The following is a 19,003-nucleotide window of genomic DNA, read 5'->3' on the forward strand; positions in this document are numbered from 1 at the left end:
CTGCACATAGTAAGCGCTTAACAAATACCAACATTATTATTAAGTGGGACAGGGACTGTGTCCAACCTGATAGTAGCTTGTATCTACCCCAGCTCTTAGTCCAGTGCTTGGCACACAGTAAGCGCTTAACAGATATTATCATCATCACTTGCCCAGCCCACCTTAGTAAAACACAAAAACAAAACCCCGTTAGAAAAAACCAAAGTCATCCGGTTCCACTTACGATCTGGATTTTTTTTTATTATTTTTCATTTTTTAATAAAGTGATAAATTCAACACCACTGAAAAGGAAGAGAGTTAAATGCAGGTCTAGCCCATCAAGCTGCCTTTCGGATAGAAAATTAAAACGGAGGTAGATGGTTAAAAATTAGTGGCCAGCCAAAGGGCTCTAGGGGCAAACGGTGGCCCTGGGACACACGGCATCGGGTTTACCCCGCTTAAGAGGCGAGCGGAAGGTGACTGGATGAGAGATGTGTTTCCTCCCGGCAGCTCCGAGACCCGCACGGGGGTCTCGACGGCAAGGAGGAGGAGGAGGAGTGTGAATTGAAGCGGGTCTGGGGAGCTGCGGACGACAGCACTCCGGCTCCTGGCGGGGGGTTTCCGGGGACCGACGAAGCCCGCGTCGGACACCCCGGGTTTTTCCGCCGCCGCTCCCGGGGCTAGTCGAAGTAGCTAGTCAAAACACCCCGGCGGCGGATGTCACAGGTCCAGCAGTGGAAACCACCGCCCAGCGAATTGGCGTGACGGATATTCACCTTGATGGTAGAGATACCTGCGAGAGGGAGCAGGGGAAGCGTTATACCCCGGGCAGAGGTGGCGTGGTCTAGTGGATGGGGCACGGGCCTGGGAGTCAGGAGAACCTGGGTTCTCATCCCGCTCCGCCACGCTTATCCGCGCGTGTGTGTGTGAGACCCTGAGCATGTCACTTCACTCCTCTGGGCCTCAGTTTCCTCATCTCTAAGATGGGGATTGCGGAACGGTAAACCGCTTCGGTATCTTTACCAAGAAAACTCCGTGGAGATTCACCCCAGAACGACTGTGACAGAACGTGGGACATTCGGAAGAGGGTGTGTCCACGGAGTCACTAAAGGTTGGAAACGTCTCGGCGGCATTTGAAGAGAGAAGAAGATGGAGGTTGAGACTGTGAGCCCCACGTGGGACAGGGACCGCGTCCTGCCCGATTTGTTTCTAACCACCCCGGCGTTTAGTACGGTGCCTGGCACATAGTAAGCGCTTACCAGATACCACAGTCACTATTATCATTCCCTCTCGGTGCCGGATCCCTAGCAAGGGAGCTGGGATTCCAGGCTCCTCTAGGGGCCGGGGCCGGTGTGTTGTCTTAATAATAATTCCGGCATCTGTTAAGCGCTTTCTACGGGCCAGGCACTCCAGTGGATGGGGCCCGGGCTTGGGAGTCGGAAGAACCTGGCTTCTCGTCCCGGCTCCGCCACTTGTCCGCTGGGCGTGACCCTGGGCGAGAGTCACTTCACTTCTGTGGGCCTCGGTTACCTCGTCTGGAAAAGGGGGATTCCGAGTGAGAGCCCCGTGGGGGACAGGGTCTGTGTCCCACCTGATTAACTCGTATCTCCCACAGCACTTAGAACAGTAAGCGTTTAACCAATTCCATAAAATCGGCCTACATCACTAACGGCGGGTCTGGGTTAGGTGGTGGGAAAGGGAGAGGGAAAGGCGGCTCTGGGGAGATGGGGAGGAACTCCTAGCGGGATTTAGTAAAGAAAGAGTGAGAGCTGAATGAGTTAGGGGTCGCAGACAACTCTGAGCCTGAAAGAGCTCCCCAAATGGGGACGGTGGTGGTGATGACACCTGGGATGGAAAAGTCAGATGACGTGGGAGGGAAGATGAGCCTAAGGTGCCTGTGGGAAAGCTGGGTCCTGGAGGCAAGAGGAGATAATAATGTTGGTATTTGTTAAGCGCTTACTATGTACAGAGCACTGTTCTAAGCGCTGGGGTAGACATAGGGGAATCAGGTTGTCCCACGTGGGGCTCACAGTCTTCATCCCCATTTTACAGATGAGGGAACTGAGGCCCAGAGAAGTTAAGTGACTTGCCCACAGTCACACAGCCGACAAGTGGCAGAGCTGGGATTCGAACTCATGAGCCCTGACTCCAAAGCCCATGCTCTTTCCACTGAGCCACGCTGCTGCAGAGGCGGTGAGGGGTTGGAGCCAGCCAGCTAGATCTGCAAGGCATGCGACTTGCCCAAGGTCGCACACAGCGGGTAATAATAATAATACTAATGATGTTGGTATTTGTGAAGCGCTTACTATGTGCAGAGCACTGTTCTAAGCGCTGGGGTAGATACAGGGTAATCAGGTTGCCCCACGTGGGGCTCACAGTCTTCATCCCCATTTTTTCACAGAGGAGGGAACTGAGGCCCAGAGAAGTGAAATGACTTGCCCACAGTCACACAGCTGGCAAGTGGCGGAGCCGGGATTCGAACCCATGACCTCTGACTCCCCAGCCCGGGCTCTTTCCGCTGAGCCACGCTGCTTCTTAAAATCTGTATCTCTACTTGCCACCCCAGGACTCATGACTGACGGCAAATGGACAACCACACCGAGCAGGCTGAGAGAGGGAGCGAGCCCTGGCCAAGGAAAGGCTGGCTGCCCTGCCCCCAGGCTCTTGGGATCAGCATGGGCAGTCAGTAACGATTATCATAATAACGCCGGTATTTGTTAAACGCTTACTATGTGCCAGGCGCTGTACTGAGCGCTGGGGTGGATAGAAGCAAACTGGGTTGGACCCAGTCCCTGCCCCACATGGGGCTTACACTCTTAACCACCATTTCCCAGATGGGGGAACGGAGGCCCAGAGAAGTGAAGTAACCCGCCCAAAGTCACACGGGAGACAGGTGGCGGAGCCGGGATTAGAACCCACGACCTTCTGACTCCCGGGCAGGCCCGGGCTCTACCCTCTAGGCCACGCTGCTTCTCAAGTGGAGGCTCAGGTCCTCACCGACCCCCGCCACGACCTGCCCCACACCCACCGCTAGTGACGTAGGCAAAGCTGAGGAGAACAAAATGGAAGAACTGCTGCAGGGGGAAGCATCGTGGCCTAGTGGAAAGAGTCTGGGCCTGGGAGTCAGAAGGACCCGGGTTCTGGTTCCGGCTCCACAACTTGTCTCCCGTATGTACCTTTATTATATTTAAACGTTCTTATTCGTGTATTAATAATGATAATAATAATTGTGGTATCCGTTAAACACTCTCTACGTGCCAGGCACTGAACTGAGCATCGGGGTGGATACAAGCAGATAGGGTTGGACACGGTCCCCGTCCCACGGGGGGCTCACAGTCTCAATCCCCATTTAATAGATGAAGTAACTGAGGCACAGAGAAGTGAAGCGACTTGCCCAAGATCACACAGCAGACAAGGCGGGGAGCTGGGATTAGAATTCACGACCTTCTGACTCCCAGGCCCGTGCTCGATCCCCTACGCCATGAGAAGGCTACCGGGTCTACCAACTCTGTTACAGTGTAATAATAATAATAATAATAATAATAATAATGTTGGTATTTGTTAAGCGCTTACCACGTGCAGAGCACTGTTCTAAGCGCTGGGGTAGATACGGGGAATGAGGTTGTCCCACGTGAGGCTCACAGTCTTCATCCCCATTTTACAGATGAGGGAACTGAGGCACAGAAGTGAAGTGACTTGCCCACAGTCACACAGCTGACGAGGGGCAGAGTCGGGATACTCTCCCAAGCACTTACTACAGTGCTCTGCACAGAGTAAGGGCTCAATAAATAGGATTGATTCAATTTTTATGGTATTACCAGGGTTTACCATCTGTTAAACACTGTTCTAAGTGCTGGGGTAGATGCAAGTTAATTAGGTCAGATGCAGTCCCTGTCCCGCTTGGGGCTCACGGTCTAAACAGAAGGGAGAACAGGTACTGAATCCCCTTTTTACAGTTGAGGAAACCGAGGCGCAGAGCAGTAACTTGCCCAAGGTCACACAGCAAGCAACTGACACAGCGATTGGCAGAGCTGGGATTAGAACTCAGGTCCTCTGACTCCCAGGCTCTTGCTCTTTCCACTAGGCCACACAGCTTCTTAATATTAATTACTGTGGTATTTCCTAAGCGCTTACTGTGTGCTAGGCACTGTACTAAGCGCTGGGGTGGATAAAAGCGAATCGGGTTGGACACAGAAATGCTCAGTCTTAATCCCCATTTTACCGATGAGAAACTGAGGCACGGAGAAGTGACTTGCCCACGGCCACACAGCAGACGAAGGACGGAGCAGGGATTAGAACCCACGGCCTTCCGACTCCCAGGCCCGTGCTCTATCCGCTATGCCATAATAATGTCAAAAAACGGTTTCCTCAGTTGGACTTACCTAGCTTCTCGAACATCTTCTGAATTGGGATCTCATTGGCGTCCACCATGACACGCTTTTCATCCAGCATTAAGACATTCATGGAGAGCCACTTGGATGACATCCACAGGGGATGATCTAAAAGAAAAAAATAAAAGCAACAAAAAAAAAACACCCAACCTTCCACGCATAAGAAGGAGAACCAACATGAATCCACTGGTCCCATTTCACTCCCAATCAAAACTCGAAACTTTCTTCCCCAGGGGTGAGCGTTAATTAGAAGCGACACCTTGTGTGGGTCATCTCTACCTTCCCCTTCTCCTGAAATGCCTCTCGTCTCTCATAATCTTTTTCGTAGAATCCCATTCTACCACCGCCCCCCCCCCCCCCCCCCCCCCCCCCCCCCGATCTGAATGCGTTTTGCCTTTCACCTTCCCTGAATGATAAACCCACCCTCCGGACCGTAAGCTCGTCGTGGGCAGGGAACACGTCTACCAGTTCGGCACAGTGCTCTGCACACCGTAAGCGCTCAATAAGTACGACGTATTGACCGATTCACTGTTTGAAACGGTCAGGTCCTAATTTTCTATTCTCATCTCCTACCTTTACCTTCTCTAGTTTTCCCCATCCCTTCATTCCGAAGAGAGAAGGGGAGCCGGGAGGGAATAACAGATGGGGAAAAGAAGATGGGGAAAAGAAGTGAGGAAAAGGGAAAAAGTCAGAAAACAGAGAAGAAAGAGCATGAGGGCAAAGCCCCGCTCGATTCCTGAGCTACACGGTCGGTTCAGTTGTATTTACTGAGTGCTTACTGTGTGCAAATACCTGTAATTTATTTATTTCTACTAATGTCCTTCTCCCCCTCTACACTGGCAGCTTGTTGTGGGCAGGGAATGTGTCTGTTTATTGTCCTATCGTACTCTCATTCATTCAGTCGTATTTATCGAGCGCTTACTGTGTGCAGATCACTGTACCGAGCGCTTGGGAGAGTACAACACATCGATAAACAGACCCATTCTCTGCCCACAGAGAGTTTACTGGCTACGGGCCGGGAGCCAGACATAAAGAGAAATAAATAAATGACAGATATGGATATAAGTGCTGTGGAGCTGGGGGGCGGGGGCGGTGAATAAAGGTGCAAGTCAGGGCGACGCAGAAGGGAGTGGGAGAAGAGGAAAGGGGGGTTTAGTCATGGAAGGCCTCTTGGAGGAGATGGGCCCTCAGTCAGGCTTCGACGGGAGGGGAGAGTAACTGCCCCAAGCGCTTAGTACAGTGCTCTGCACACAGACACGACTGACTAACAGTTCTGATCCTGATCCAGTTTCCCTCACACGGAGTCTTTTCTCAACCACCCAGCCCGGTGGCTCTCTCTTGGATTGAGACGAGAGGAGTTTTTTTAAGTTCACGAAGAGACCCGCTGGAAAGTACCGTCAGGGATCAGCGGCATCGGAGGAGTAACTACGGTCCAGCCTGCTTTCTTGAAGAGTTCGATCTGCAAAACGAGAGGATCCAAATAAGCCGTTTAATGCGCGTGACTCCCGTTGGTTTGGGCCGGGAAGAGAAGGAGCGTGGCGAAGCGGATAAAGCCCCAGAAGGAGCCGGGATAGTCTCGTTTGCGAAGATGTCACTAGAGAGGAAGCCATAACCACACCGCAAGCCACCCTAAGGGCTACTGGGCCACTCCGTTTTCCTGCCAGATCGTAATTCCTCTAGAATGTAAGCTCATTGTGGGCAGGGAGTGAGTCTGCTGACTCTTTTGCATTATACTCTCCCAAGCACTTAGTACAATGCTCTGCAGATTCGTTCATTCATTGAATAGTATTTATTGAGCGCTTACTATATGCAGAGCACTGTACTAAGCGCTTGGAATGTACACATCGGCAACAGATAGAGACAGTCCCTGCCCTCTGACGGGCTGATGGTCTAATCGGGGGAGACGGGCAGACAAGAACGATGGCGATAAATAGAGACGAGGGGAAGAATATCTCATAAAAACAATGGTAACTAAATAGAATCAGGGCGATGTACATCTCATTAAACAAAATCAATAGGGTGATGAAGATATATACAGTTGAGCGGACGAGTACGGTGCTGAGGGGGTGGGACGGGAGAGGGGGAGGAGGAGAGGGAGAGGGGGGAGAAGAGGGTTTAGCTGCGGAGAGGTGAAAGGGGGGTAGAGGGAGCAGAGGGAAAAAGGGGGGAGCTCAGTCTGGGAAGGCCTCTTGGAGGAGGTGAGCTTTAAGTAGGGATTTGAAGAGGGGAAGAGAATCAGATCGTCGGAGGTGAGGAGGGAGAGCGTTCCAGGACCGTGGGAGGACTTGGTCCGGGGGTCGACGGCGGGATAGGCGAGACCGCAGATCATAAGCGTTCAATAAATACCACTGATCAATTCTATTAATGTCCGTCTCCTCCTCAAGACCGTATGCTCCTTGTGGGCAGGGGTCGGGTCCACTGACTCTGTTGCCCTGTACTCTCCCAAGTGCTTAGTACAGCGCTCTGCAGACCATAAGCGCTCAAGAAACACCATGGATTATTTCCATTAACGTCCGTCTCCCCCTCTAGAGATTACAGTCTAGAACTTGCTTTATTTTCACCAGCGTTTACTTGGGTGAATGAAACCAAAAAAAGATTCAGGACAATAATAATAATACTGATGATGATGGTATTCGTTAAGTGCTTACTGTGTGCCGAGCACTGTTCTAAGCGCTGGGGGAGATACAACGTAATCAGGTTGTCCCATCTGGGGCTCACAGTCTTCATTCCCATTTTAGAGATGAGGTCACTGAGGCTCAGAAGCGAAGTGACTTGCCCAAAGTCACACAGCTGACAAGTGGCGGAGCCGGGATTAGAACCCGCGACCTCTGGCGCTGCTTCTCGATAACAAACGGGGACCTCGGTCCCAGAAAAGCCCCGACCGGAAACAAGTAGGAACGCGCCACAGATTGCTGAGAGGTTCACGCTGAGCGTAGCTCACAGGGAATAGAAGAACATTCACCCAGCCACGTGGCCGCCCGGGGAAGGAGAGCAGGAGGAGGAGGTCACAGAAGGAACCGGTTGCTGCCGCTTCAGCTGGGCTGGAGTTGTTCTCTCCTCCCCTACGGGGCGGGGCTGTGCCCGAGGGGGTAGGGAGAAGAGAGGCAAGGTGGTCTAATGGCTAGGGCCCGGGCCTAGGAGTCAGAAGGACCTGGGTTCTAATCCCGACTCCACCACTTGTCTGCTGTGTGTGACCTCGGGTAAGTCGCTTCGCTTCTCTGGGCCTCAACGCCCTCGTCTGGAAAACGGGGGTGAAGACTGCGAGCCCCATGGGGGACAAGGGACTGTGTCCAACCTGATTAGCTTGTGTTTATCCCAGGGCTTAGATCAGTGTCTGGCACCTAATAAGCCCTTAACAAATACCATTAAAAAACCCCAAACCCCAGAGTCAAAGTGGTAAGGGGCTCCCCAGGAAGCAGCCCTTCCACTTGCCATCATCGCCGTGACTCAAACGTCACACGATAGGGTCCTTGGCATCTAAGAAGCTCCCAGAGGGCCAGTGTTTAAGTGAAGGGGTGTGGAGAGAGAAAGGGAGAGAGCATGAGAGGGAAGAAAGAGAAAAAGAGAGAGAAGGGAGAGTGAGAGAGTGAGAGGGAAAGAGAGAGTGGGAGAGGGAGAGAGAGATAGAGAAAAAGTGAAAGAGAAAAAGAGAGGGGGAAGAGAGAGGAGGGAAGAAAGAGAGAGGAGGAAGAAAGAGACGGGGGAGAAAGAGAGGGGGAAGGGAGAGAGAGAAAGTGAGAAAGAGAAAAAGAGAGAGGGGGGGAAGAGAGAGGAAGGAAGAAAGAGAGGGGGGAAGAAGGGGGGGGAAAAAGAGAGGGGGGAAAGGGAGAAAGTGAGAAAAGGGGGGGGGAGAGAGGAGGGAAGAGAGAGGGGGAAGAAAGAGGGGGGGAAGAGAGACATAAAGAGGGGAAGAAAGAGGGAAAAAAGAGAGGGGCAAGAGGGAGATAGAGAGAAAGAAAGAGAGGGGTGAAAGAAACAGGGAGATAAAGAGGGGAAAAGAAAGAGGGAAAGAGAGAGGGACAGAGGGGGAGCGGGAGAGGGAGATAGAGAAAGAGAAAGAGTGAGAAAAAGAAAAGGGGAGAAGAAAGAGAGAAGGAAAGAAAGAGAGAGGGAGAAATAGAGGGCAGGGAGAGAGAGAAGGGGAGAGAGGAAGAGGGAGAGGGCAGAGAGGGGGAGCAACAGCGCGTGCACACGAGAGAGAGAGAGAGAGAGAGAGGGAGCCCTAAATCCCTGGCAGCAGTGAATTAGAAAGGTAGCGGGGAGACCTGCCCACGTTGGACAACGGCCCGCGGGTCCTTGGCACCTTCCCCCGGCTCCCCGGCCCCGGCTCACCTGGTAGCAGGGCCGGTCTGGGTTGGACAGGACCAGCCCGGGCCCGATGATGTTGAAGGTGGCGTCGATGTGCATCGGGTTGGGATCTTTGAAGGAGACGAGGTGGACTCGGTAATCCGGGGCCAGATGCCTGCGCATCCACTCGATCCCCAGGTAGTTGGTTACCTGCGGGGAGAGGGAGGCCAGCAGGCCGTTGGGTCGTATTCACTGAGCGCTTACGGTGTGCGGAGCACTGTTCTAAGCGCGTGGGGGAGTACAAGAGAAGCAGCGTGACTCAGTGGAAAGAGCCCGGGCTTGGGAGTCAGGGGTCATGGGTTCTAATCCCAGCTCCGCGCTCGCCAGCTGTGTGACTTCGGGCCGTCCCTTCATTTCTCTGGGCCTCCGTGTAAAATGGGGATTAAAGTTGCGAGCCCCACGTGGGACAACCTGATCACCTCGTATCCCCCCAGCGCTTAGAACAGTGCTTTGCACACTGTAAGCGCTTGACAAATACCACCGTTATTATTATTACAATATAACAATAATCAGACACCTTCCCTGCCCACGACAAGCTACGTATTATTACCGAGAAGCAGCGTGGCTTAGTGGGGAGAGCCCGGGCTTGGGAGTCAGAGGACATGGGTTCTAATCCCGGCTCCGCCACTTGTCTGCTGTGTGACCTTGGGCAAGCCACTTCACTTCTCCGTGCCTCAGTTCCCTCATCTGTAAAATGGGGATTAAGACCGGGAGCCCCACGTGGGACAACCTCATTATCCTGTATCGACCCCGGCGCTTAGAACAGTGCTTGGCGCGTAGCAAGCGCTTAACAACTACCACAATTACTGTTATCGTCATTGCCGGGCTGGACGTGAAGAGTGAAAATGAAAACCTGAGGCCCCGTTTCCCTACCTGGCTCCTTTGGGCAAATATATCTCTTCCAGCTCGAATGAAGTCGGCGGCGTCGAAACACGGCTCAAATTCGGTCGTCACAAATTTTCCCTGAGCAGCCAACCTGTGTCTGTCGTCCACGGACCGGATAGGGTAGTCCTAGAGATCACAAGAGTTGAAACACACGCGCACATCAGCTGCAGGCAAAAAATAAACAGCTCTATGGGCGATCACTACGTCTGAGATTCAGATCGAACAAAAGCAGCGGGGCCTAGCGGATGGAGCCGGGGCTTGGGCGTCAGATGGACCTGGCTTCTAACCCTCGGGCAAGTCACTTCTCTGTGCCTCAGTGACCTCATCTGTAAAATGGGGAATAATAATAATGCTACTAATGGCGCTTGTTAAGCGCTTACTACGTGCAAAGCAGTGTTCTAAGCGCTCGGGAGGACACAAGGTGATCAGGTTGTCCCACGTGAGGCTCACAGTCTTAATCCCCTTTTTACAGATGAGGTCACTGAGGCACGGAGAAGTTAAGTGACTTGCCCACAGTCACACAGCTGACAAGCGGCAGAGCCGGGATCTGAGGCCGTGACCTCTGACGCCCCAGGCCGCGTGCTCTTGCCACTGAGCCACGTTGCTTCTCTGGGAATAAGACTGTGAGTCCCATGTTGGACATGGATTGTGTCCAACTTGATTAATCTGTACCTACCCCGGCAGTGCCTGGCACGGAGTAAGCGCTTCAATACCATAAAAGAAAAAAAGCGCCTGAAAATCTCCGTCGACTCTCTTTCCTTTGACTCAAAACTGAACCCACCGAAACCCCCCGCGGGGATTGACGAGCGGGGCGGGCGTTTCTGCATCGACGGTTGTTTAGATCGTCGCCATCCCCGAGAAGTTCAAAGGCAAGCAGAGACACCAACCCAAGCAACCCCCCGCCGAGCTCGCTCGGTTCCGCAGATCTCTGCGCTCCAGAATCACAACCTGCTGTTTAGTTACACTTCAATCTGACACCGGGATTCACGGAAAAAAAAAACCCCGCGGGCTAAAATGTTGACGTTTGCAAGCGACGTAGAGTCGAAAGGGCACAGATCTAAATGAGCTAGCATTGGCAGAGCCCCGTGGATGGTAATCATTACGACGAGAGACCCGAGAACACGGCAAGGGGCTCAAATTCCATAAAATCCAATCCAGTCACAAGGTTTTGACTGGAAACCAGAGCCAAAGAGGTTTCTGGAACCAACCAGAGGCATGAACACAGGAGGCAGCGTGGCCTAACGGAGAGAGCCCGGGGCCTGGTGGCCAGAGGGACCTGGGTTCTCATCCCGGTCCCGCTGCTTGACTGCCGCTGTGTGACCCTGGGCAAGTCATTTCGCTTCTCCGGGCCTCAGTCCCCTCATCTGTCAAATGGGGATTGAGACTGTGAGCCCCACCTGTGTCCGGCCCGATCTGCTTGGATCCACCCCGGCGCTTAGTACAGTGTCCGGCACATAGTGGTGCTCGACGAATACCACAGAGTATCACTGTCCCATTCTCTTGTCCGTATCTAACGGTCCGCTCCCCAGAGACTCTCCCGGACGGCGGTAAGTGGGTTGATGATGATAATAATAATACTCGTGGTACTTATTTAGCGCTTACTACGTGCCAGGCACCGTTCTAAGCACTGGGCTGGATACAAGCAAATCGGGTTGGGCGCCGTCCCTGTCCCACAGGGGGTTTTCGCAATCCTAATCCCCGTTTTCCGGGTGAGGTGACCAGAGAAGTCACTTGCCGAGGTCACCCAGCAGACACACGGCGGAGGGGGGATTGGAACCCATGACCGTCTCTCTCTAACCACTAAACCGCGCCGCTTCTGATCCTGGGGGACCAGCGTGATGACGCCCCGGAGGTCTCGGAGGAAGCCCAGCGGCCAGGGGACGCTCATCCCTCGACCCGGAGGAGGAGGTACCTGATCGTAGAGTTCGTCGGCCATGGTGGGCTTAGGGGCGGCCGTCCATTTGGCCCCGCGGTGGAAGTAATCCTTGATGATGGATCTGTAGGCTCGATACTCAAAGAAGCGGGACCGCCAAGCCATGGGAGCTTCGATGATCTCGTTCCCGACCACTATGAGGATATCTCGGGGCATCGCCGCATACAGACCTGGAAGACCAGCCACGCCCATCAGAAAACCGTCGAGCTTCTAGAACTGCCCGGGCAACGCAAACTCCAATTAAAGACGGACGGCCTTAAAGAGGAGCGGTGTGGCCCAGTGGAGAGACCCCGGGCCTGGTGGTCAGAAGGACCTGGTGGAGAGACCCCTGGGCAAGTCATTTCACTTCTCTGGGCCTCGGTCCCCTCATCTGTCGAATGGGGATGAAGACCGGGAGCCCCACGTGGGACGGGGACCGTGTGCCACCTGATTAGCCCATCAGAACGGTGCCTGGCACACAGTAAGCGCTTAACAAATATCATCCTTATTACTGGTCACGGGAACCCCACTGCAATAAGAAGCATAAGGTGAGAGTGCCTGGTTGGGAGTCTCGGCTGTATCACTAACTCTCCTGAGTATTCCCGGTACGCAACGATTTTTCGCGGACAAACAGAACAGTTGAGGCAGTTCACGCGCCAGCTCGATGCTATTCAATGAAGACGTGAAGTTTGCCCCCAAGTCAGCTGATCAAAAGTGATCTTGAGTGCTTGCCGAAAGATTCCACTGAACTGACAGAAAACCACCCGATGTCCCTGGATCTCAATCACGTGCTGAAAGGCACACCGGTAAAACCGATTTTTTTATGGCTGGGACTGTGAGGGCCACGGGGAACGGGGACCGTGCCCAGACACGGTTGGTTTTCCTGGTGTGCCTCTCAGCGCTTGATTGAGATCCGGGGACATCAGGTGGTGGAACAGTGCCTGGCACAGAGTAAGTGCTTAACAAATACCATAAAAAAAAAAAGGACCTCACAAGAAAGCTTTAGGTGAAGCAGAAAACCGGGCTCCCACTCAAACGTTTCCTTTCCTGTATTCTCCGTCTTCTCTCCCCTCCAAAAGCTAGCGTCTACCCCCGTGAGCAGCGAGGCCTGGTGGACAGGGCACGGGAGGCAGAAGGGCCTGGGTTCTAACCTCAGCTCAGCTACTTGTCCGCTGTGGGACCTTGGACAAGTCGCTTCACTTCTCCGGGCCTCAGTGCTCTGTGGCAGGCACTGTACTAAGCGCTGGGGTGGAAAGACCCTAATCGGGTGAGGCGCAGCCCCCGTCCCCCATGGGGCTCGCGGTCTTCACCCCCCTTTTGCAGATGAGGTAACGGACGCAGAGGGATTAAGTGAGTTGCCCGAGGTCACACGGCAGACAGGTGGCGGAGCCGGATTTTGAACCCAGGTCCCTCTGACTGCCAGGCCCAGGCTCTATCCACTAGGCCAGGCTTCTGCCTTGGTCAGAGGGGGGTATCGACGAAGGCAGCTGCCCCAGATCCCGGCCGGGACTCCGAAGTGGCTACCACACGCCGAGCCAGATACAGAGACGCCCAAAATAATAATCACCGTGGTCTTCGTTAAATGCTCACTAGGTGCCGGGCGCTGAACTAAGTGCCGGGGTGGAGAGAAGCGAATCGGGTTGGACACAGTCCCCGTCCCACACGGGGCTCCCGATCTTCATCCTCGTTCTTCAGAAGAGGGAACGGGGGCCCGGAGAAGTGAAGCGACTCAGCCAAGGTCACCCGGCAGACGAGGGGTGGGGCAGGGATTTAGAACCCAGGTCCTTCAGATTCCCAGGCCCGGGCTCTGACCACTAGGCCGGGCTGCAACGATGCAATGGGGCCCCCGGGGGAGGCTGCTCCGGAAGATCCTCACCCGCCACTGGGCTAGACGGGGGGCGAGGACAAATATCCCAGCAGGGGCGGGGAGCAGAGCAGCCAAACCCGCCCCTTGTCTGCTGAGTGACCTCGGGTAAGTCACTTCACTCCTCTGGGCCTCGGTTCCCTCAACTGGAAAACGGAGACGAAGACGCGAGCTCCTCGGGGGATGGGGACTGGGTCCAACCCGATTAGCTTCTATCTCCCCCAGCGCTTGACACGTAGTAAGCGCTTAACCAACAGAGATAGCAGGATGGTGCAGTGGATAGAGCACTGGCCTGGGTGTCAGAAGGCCATGGGGTCTCATCCTGGCTCCACCACTTGTCTGCTGAGGGAGCCTGACCAAGTCACTTTACTTCTCTGGGCCTCAGTTCTCTCATCCGGAAAACGGGGATTGAGACGGCGGGCCGCACACGGAACAGGGACTGGGTCCCCCCCGATTCGCCTGTAACCACCACAGCGCTTAGTCCGGTGCCTGGCACAGAGTAAGTGCTTAACCAACGCCGTTATCATCATCATCATCATCATCATTAATAATAATAACCGATGCCATCTTTATTTTTCCCACCTACCCGAAGACTCGAAATCGGGGGTCTTGTAGGTCAGCGACCAGTCAACGGGGTCGGGCCTCCTGACGGTCACCCCCTCCATCTTCAATATATCGCACATCTCTTCGATCTCAGCCACAGCTTTCCGCACGTGGTCCGGGGGGAAAGGACGCCCTCCATGCTGCTGGTAAAACGACCAGTACTTTTCGTACGTGTTGGCCTTCGAGCAGAGGAAGAGAGCGGGTCAAAACCGAGAAGCGACACGGCTCGGTGGACGGAACACAGGTCTGGGAGTCGGAAAGGTTGCGGGTTCTAATCCCAACTCTGCCAACTGGGCTGCCGTGTGACCTTGGGCAAGTCACTTAACTTCGCGGGGCCTCCGTTCCCTCACCTGTAAAAAGTGGCGATTAAGAGTGGGAGCCCAATGTGGGACAGGGACTGTGTCCAACCCGTTCTACCCCGGCGCTTAGAAAGGTGCTCGGCACAAAGCGTTTAATAAGCACCACGATTATATCACTAAAGGGGAACATATCCTACCAGAGCGCATTCGATCCTCCCCTTGGGCCAGGCCACTCAGGGAAGCAGCGTGGCCTAGCGGATAAAGCACAGGCCTGGGAGCAAGAGGACCCGGGTTCCGATCCGGCTCCGCCCTCTGCCCGCTGTGCGACCTCGGGCGAGTCACTCTGCTCCTCTGGGCCTCAGTTTCCTCAGCTGCAAAATGGGGATTCAATGTCAGTTCTCCCACTTAGGCTGTGAGCCTTTCGGGCGACAGGGATTACGCCCGGCCTGACTGACCTGTACTCACCTCAGCGCTTAGAACAGGGCTTGACACGCAGAAAGCGTTTAACAAATCCCCTCCCCCCCGGCAATGGCGTGTATTCAGGCTTCACGATTTGGGGATCTAGGAACTGAAGCCACTCAACTCTTTTCCCGTTCGCAGATTCTACTGCTCCTACACTGGGGAAGCCCGGACCGTCCACGGGTTTCTTCACAACAGTAATAATAATGATGGCATTTATTAAGCGCTTACTATGTGCCCAGCACCGTTCTAAGCACTGGGGTAGATACGAGGTTATCAGGTTGTCCCGTATTCATTCATTCAACAGTATTTATTGAGCGCTTACTATGCGCAGAGCACTGTACTAAGCGCTTGGAATTCGCCAACAGATGGAGACCATCCCCGCCCGATGACGGGCTCACGGTCCACATGGGGCTCAGTCCCCAAGATGAGGTAACTGAGGCCCAGAGAAGTGAAGTGACTGGCCCAAAGTCACACAGCTGGCGGATGGTGGCGCCGGGATTAGAACCCGCCACCTCTGCCTCTCAAACCCGGGCTCCTTCCGCTGAGCCGCGCTGCTTCTCACTGCCTAACACTGGGGGAACCCAGATCACCCGCAGGGCTTCTTTCTGAGGGGCTAGGTCGACGACGAGTCTTAAACCGGGGGAGTCCGGTACATCCGCGAGGCCTCTTAAGGCTCTAGGACAGCGAGCCTTAAACTGGGGGAGCCCGGCCTGCCCGCGGGACTCACTCAATAAGAGGCTCAGCATGGCCTAGTGGCAAGATCCCGGGCTTGGGAGTCACGGGACGTGGGTTCTAATCCCAGCTCCGCCGCCTGTCTGCCGTGTGACCTTGGGCAAGTCACTTCTCTGTGCCTCGGTTACCTCATCTGCAAAATGGGGCCCGCGAGCCCCACGTGGGACAACCTGATTACCTTCAATCTATCCCAAAGCTTGGAACAGTACTTGGCACCAAGTAAGGGCTTAAATACCATAATAATAATAATAACAACAATTATTATTATTCCACCGGCCCGGGCCGGAGCAGTGACCCGAGGCAGGGATAGCACCTCTCCGGAACAAGGATCCAGTTCGGCGGTTTAGATCTCCTGCACGCGTAAGCTGCAAAGAGGCAGGTCAGGGGCTGGGCAAACAGCTGTTTTGCTTGAGTCAGGAGTTTTCACAAGTGTCAAAGTTCCCGAAATCGATTCCTGGAAATGAGAAGCGGCGTGGCTTAGTGGAAAGAGCCTGGGCTGGGAGTCTGAGGCCCGGGGTTCTGGCTCTGCCGCTTGGCAGCTGTGTGACTGTGGGCAGGTCACTTCACTTCTCTGTGCCTCAGTTCCCTCATCTGTCAAATGGGGATTAAGACCGTGAGCCTCACGCGGGACAACCCGATGACCCTGTATCTACCCCAGCACTTAGAAGAGTGCTCTGCACACAGTAAGCGCTTAACTAACACCAACATTATTATTAAAGGCAGCTCCGCCACTTGCCTGCTGGGTGACTTTGGGGGAGTCACTTCTCTGGGCCTCAGTTCTCTCATCCGCAACATGGGGATTCACTACCTGTTCTCTCTCCTCCTCGACTGTGCCCCCATGTGGGACCTGATTATTTTCTGTCTACCCCAGAGCTTAGAGACCCAGTATAAACGCTTAAATGCCCCAATTATTACAATTATCACGAGGTAACTTTCCCATATTCTTCGAATGGAATCTGAACACACTAAAGTGACCTACAGTTAAAAAAGCGTACATTCATTCAGCCACTTACCGTCCTCGACACTTATCGAACGCACCTACACGATGGATTCCAAGAGTCCTCCTGACGAATCAATCCCTCGATCAGTGAAATTTATCGAGCACATCTGCCGCGCGCGCGCTACGCTAAACGCTCGGGAGAGCACGAGCAGAGGTCCCTGCTTACACTGAGCTTACGGTCTAGAGGGGGAGACAGACGTCAGTATAGATAAATGCCGCAGAATACAGGATTTGAAGATATAAACCCAAGCGCTGTGGGGTGAGCGTATTATGAAATAACTGCTAAGCGCTCACTACGCGCCAGGCGCCGTACGGAGCGTTGGGGTACGATGCGAGGTATTCGGGTCAGACGCAGGCCCTGTCTCTCGTGGGCCTCGCGGCTCAATCTCTATTTTCCAGATGAGGCAACCGAGGCACAGAGAAGTCAAGTGACTCGCCCAGGGTCACACGACGGACGGGTGGCGGAGCCGGGATTAAAACCCAAGTCCCTCTGCCTCCCAGGCCTGCTTTCTATCCACTAGGCCACGCTGCTTCTCTTCCGGATGCCAGCAGGTATCAGGAGCTTTTATCCAAGGAGCAGGCTGCATTTACGGAGCACCTTTTTATAAAATATATGGTATCTGTTAAGCGCTTAACTGCGTGTCAAACGCTGTTCTGAGCTCTGGGGGAGGTACAAGTTTATGAAGGTGGGACACATCTCCCGTCCCGCCGGGGCCTCACAGTCACCGTCGTGGGTGAGAGAACTGAGGCCCGGAGAAGTGACGCCCCCAAAGTCACCCAGCAGGCAAGTGGCGGAGCTGCCTTTAATAATAATGTTGGTATTTGTTAAGCGCTTACTATGTGCAGAGCACTCTTCTAAGTGCTGGGGTAGATACAGGGTCATCAGCTTGTCCCACGTGAGAATGAGACTTCCTCATTCTCAATCATCAGCAATTTAAGAGATCCTACTACTTAATCGGGGCCTCGCCCGCCTCCTGTTCTGTTGTCCTCTCCCCAGCGCCTAGGACACAGTAAGCGCTCAATAGATACGACCGAATGAAGCAGCGCGGCTCAGTGGAAAGAGCCCGGGCTTGGGAGTCAGAGGTCATGGGTTCGACTCCCGGCTCCGCCACTTGGCAGCTGTGTGACTGTGGGCAAGTCACTTCACTTCTCTGGGCCTCAGTTACCTCATCTGGAAAATGGGGATTAACTGTGAGCCTCCCGTGGGGCGACCTCATTCCCCTGGGTCCACCCCAGCGCTTAGAACAGAGCTCTGCACATAGTAAGCGCTTAACAAATATCAACATTATTATTATTAAAGTCACCGATTCAACGGGCTATGGGTAATGGAGAAGCAGCGTGGCCCGGTGGCTGCCGCCCGGGCCCGGGAATCAGAAGGATCTGGGTTCTAATCCCAGCAGTCGCCTGCCTCGTGACCCTGGACAAGTCGCTTCACTTCTCTGTACCTCAGTCCCCTCATCTGGAAAACGGGGACTAATGATAACAATGATGATGTTGGTATCTGTTAAGCGCTTACTACGCGCAGAGCACTGTTCTAAGCGCTGGGGGAGATGCAGGGTCCTCAGGTTGTCCCTCGTGAGGCTCCCGGTCTTCATCCCCATTTGACAGATGAGGGAACTGAGGCACAGAGAAGTGAAGGGACTTGCCCACAGTCACTCAGCTGACGAGTGGCAGAGACTGTGAGCACCACGTGGGACAGGGACTGTGTCCCACCTGATTACCGTGCATCGACCCCAGCGCTTAGGACGGTGCCTGGCACATAGTAAGCGCTTAACAAATACCATAAAAAGAGGGCAGACGATAGGGCTTGCTTTCTTTTAATCTCGTTAGCTTGCTCGGGCAGGGCGGGGAGGAAACGTGTCTGTTATATCGTCATACTGTCCTCTCCCAAGCACTCGACACAGCGCTCTGCCCACAGTGAGCACTCAGTCGATACGATTTATCGATCGATCGATTCTCTGCTCCTGTAGATTGCCGCCTCCCTCTGACTACCACGGGTTCTGAAGCCCCGCAAAGTCGAGGCGACAAGCGGGCGGATCGGCAGCGGGGGCGGTAACGGATAGATCCCGGGCCTGGGAGTCAGGAGGACCTGGGTTCTAATCCCGGCTCCGCCACGCTTCTGCCGGGTGACCCTGGGCAAGTCATTTGACTTCCTCTTTGCCTCGGTTACTTCATCTGCAAAATGGGGATTAAGACCGCGCACCCCACGTGGAGCAGGGCCTGTGTCCGACCCAATTTACTTGTATCCACTCCAGCGCTTAGTACAGTGCCTGGCGTACAGTAAGTGCTTAATAAATACCACAGTTATTATCAGCAGTGGTAGTCGGGGGGCCCCGAGGCTCCTTAGAAGAGGAGGGTCTTGAAGGAGAGCTCGTTGTGGGTGGGGAATGTGTCTGTTTACTGTTGTACTCTCCCAAGGGTTTAGTACGGTGCACAGTGAGCGCTCATAAATACGACTGAACGAATGGGATGCTTCGGGTCTGGGGAAGAGTCAGTAAGTCAGTGGTATTTATTGAGCGCTTACTGTGT

At 54.1% G+C, this 19,003-nt stretch overlaps 1 protein-coding gene across 1 annotated transcript in view; it reads right to left on the minus strand.

Annotated features, from left to right (window-relative positions):
* Positions 1-213: 213 nt before the first annotated feature.
* GATM (glycine amidinotransferase) overlaps positions 214-19,003 on the minus strand; it is a 30,359-nt gene continuing 11,569 nt past the window's right edge. The window contains exons 3-9 of the mRNA XM_029066077.1: positions 13,965-14,160; positions 11,515-11,705; positions 9,591-9,728; positions 8,703-8,867; positions 5,766-5,829; positions 4,362-4,478; positions 214-772 (exon numbers count right to left, since the gene is read on the minus strand). Coding sequence (XP_028921910.1) covers positions 660-772; positions 4,362-4,478; positions 5,766-5,829; positions 8,703-8,867; positions 9,591-9,728; positions 11,515-11,705; positions 13,965-14,160 — 984 coding nt within the window. The 3' untranslated portion in view covers positions 214-659. The remainder of the gene's footprint in view (positions 773-4,361; positions 4,479-5,765; positions 5,830-8,702; positions 8,868-9,590; positions 9,729-11,514; positions 11,706-13,964; positions 14,161-19,003) is intronic.

The sequence above is a fragment of the Ornithorhynchus anatinus genome, chromosome 5 (genome assembly GCF_004115215.2).
Source record: "Ornithorhynchus anatinus isolate Pmale09 chromosome 5, mOrnAna1.pri.v4, whole genome shotgun sequence".
NCBI lineage: Eukaryota > Metazoa > Chordata > Mammalia > Monotremata > Ornithorhynchidae > Ornithorhynchus > Ornithorhynchus anatinus.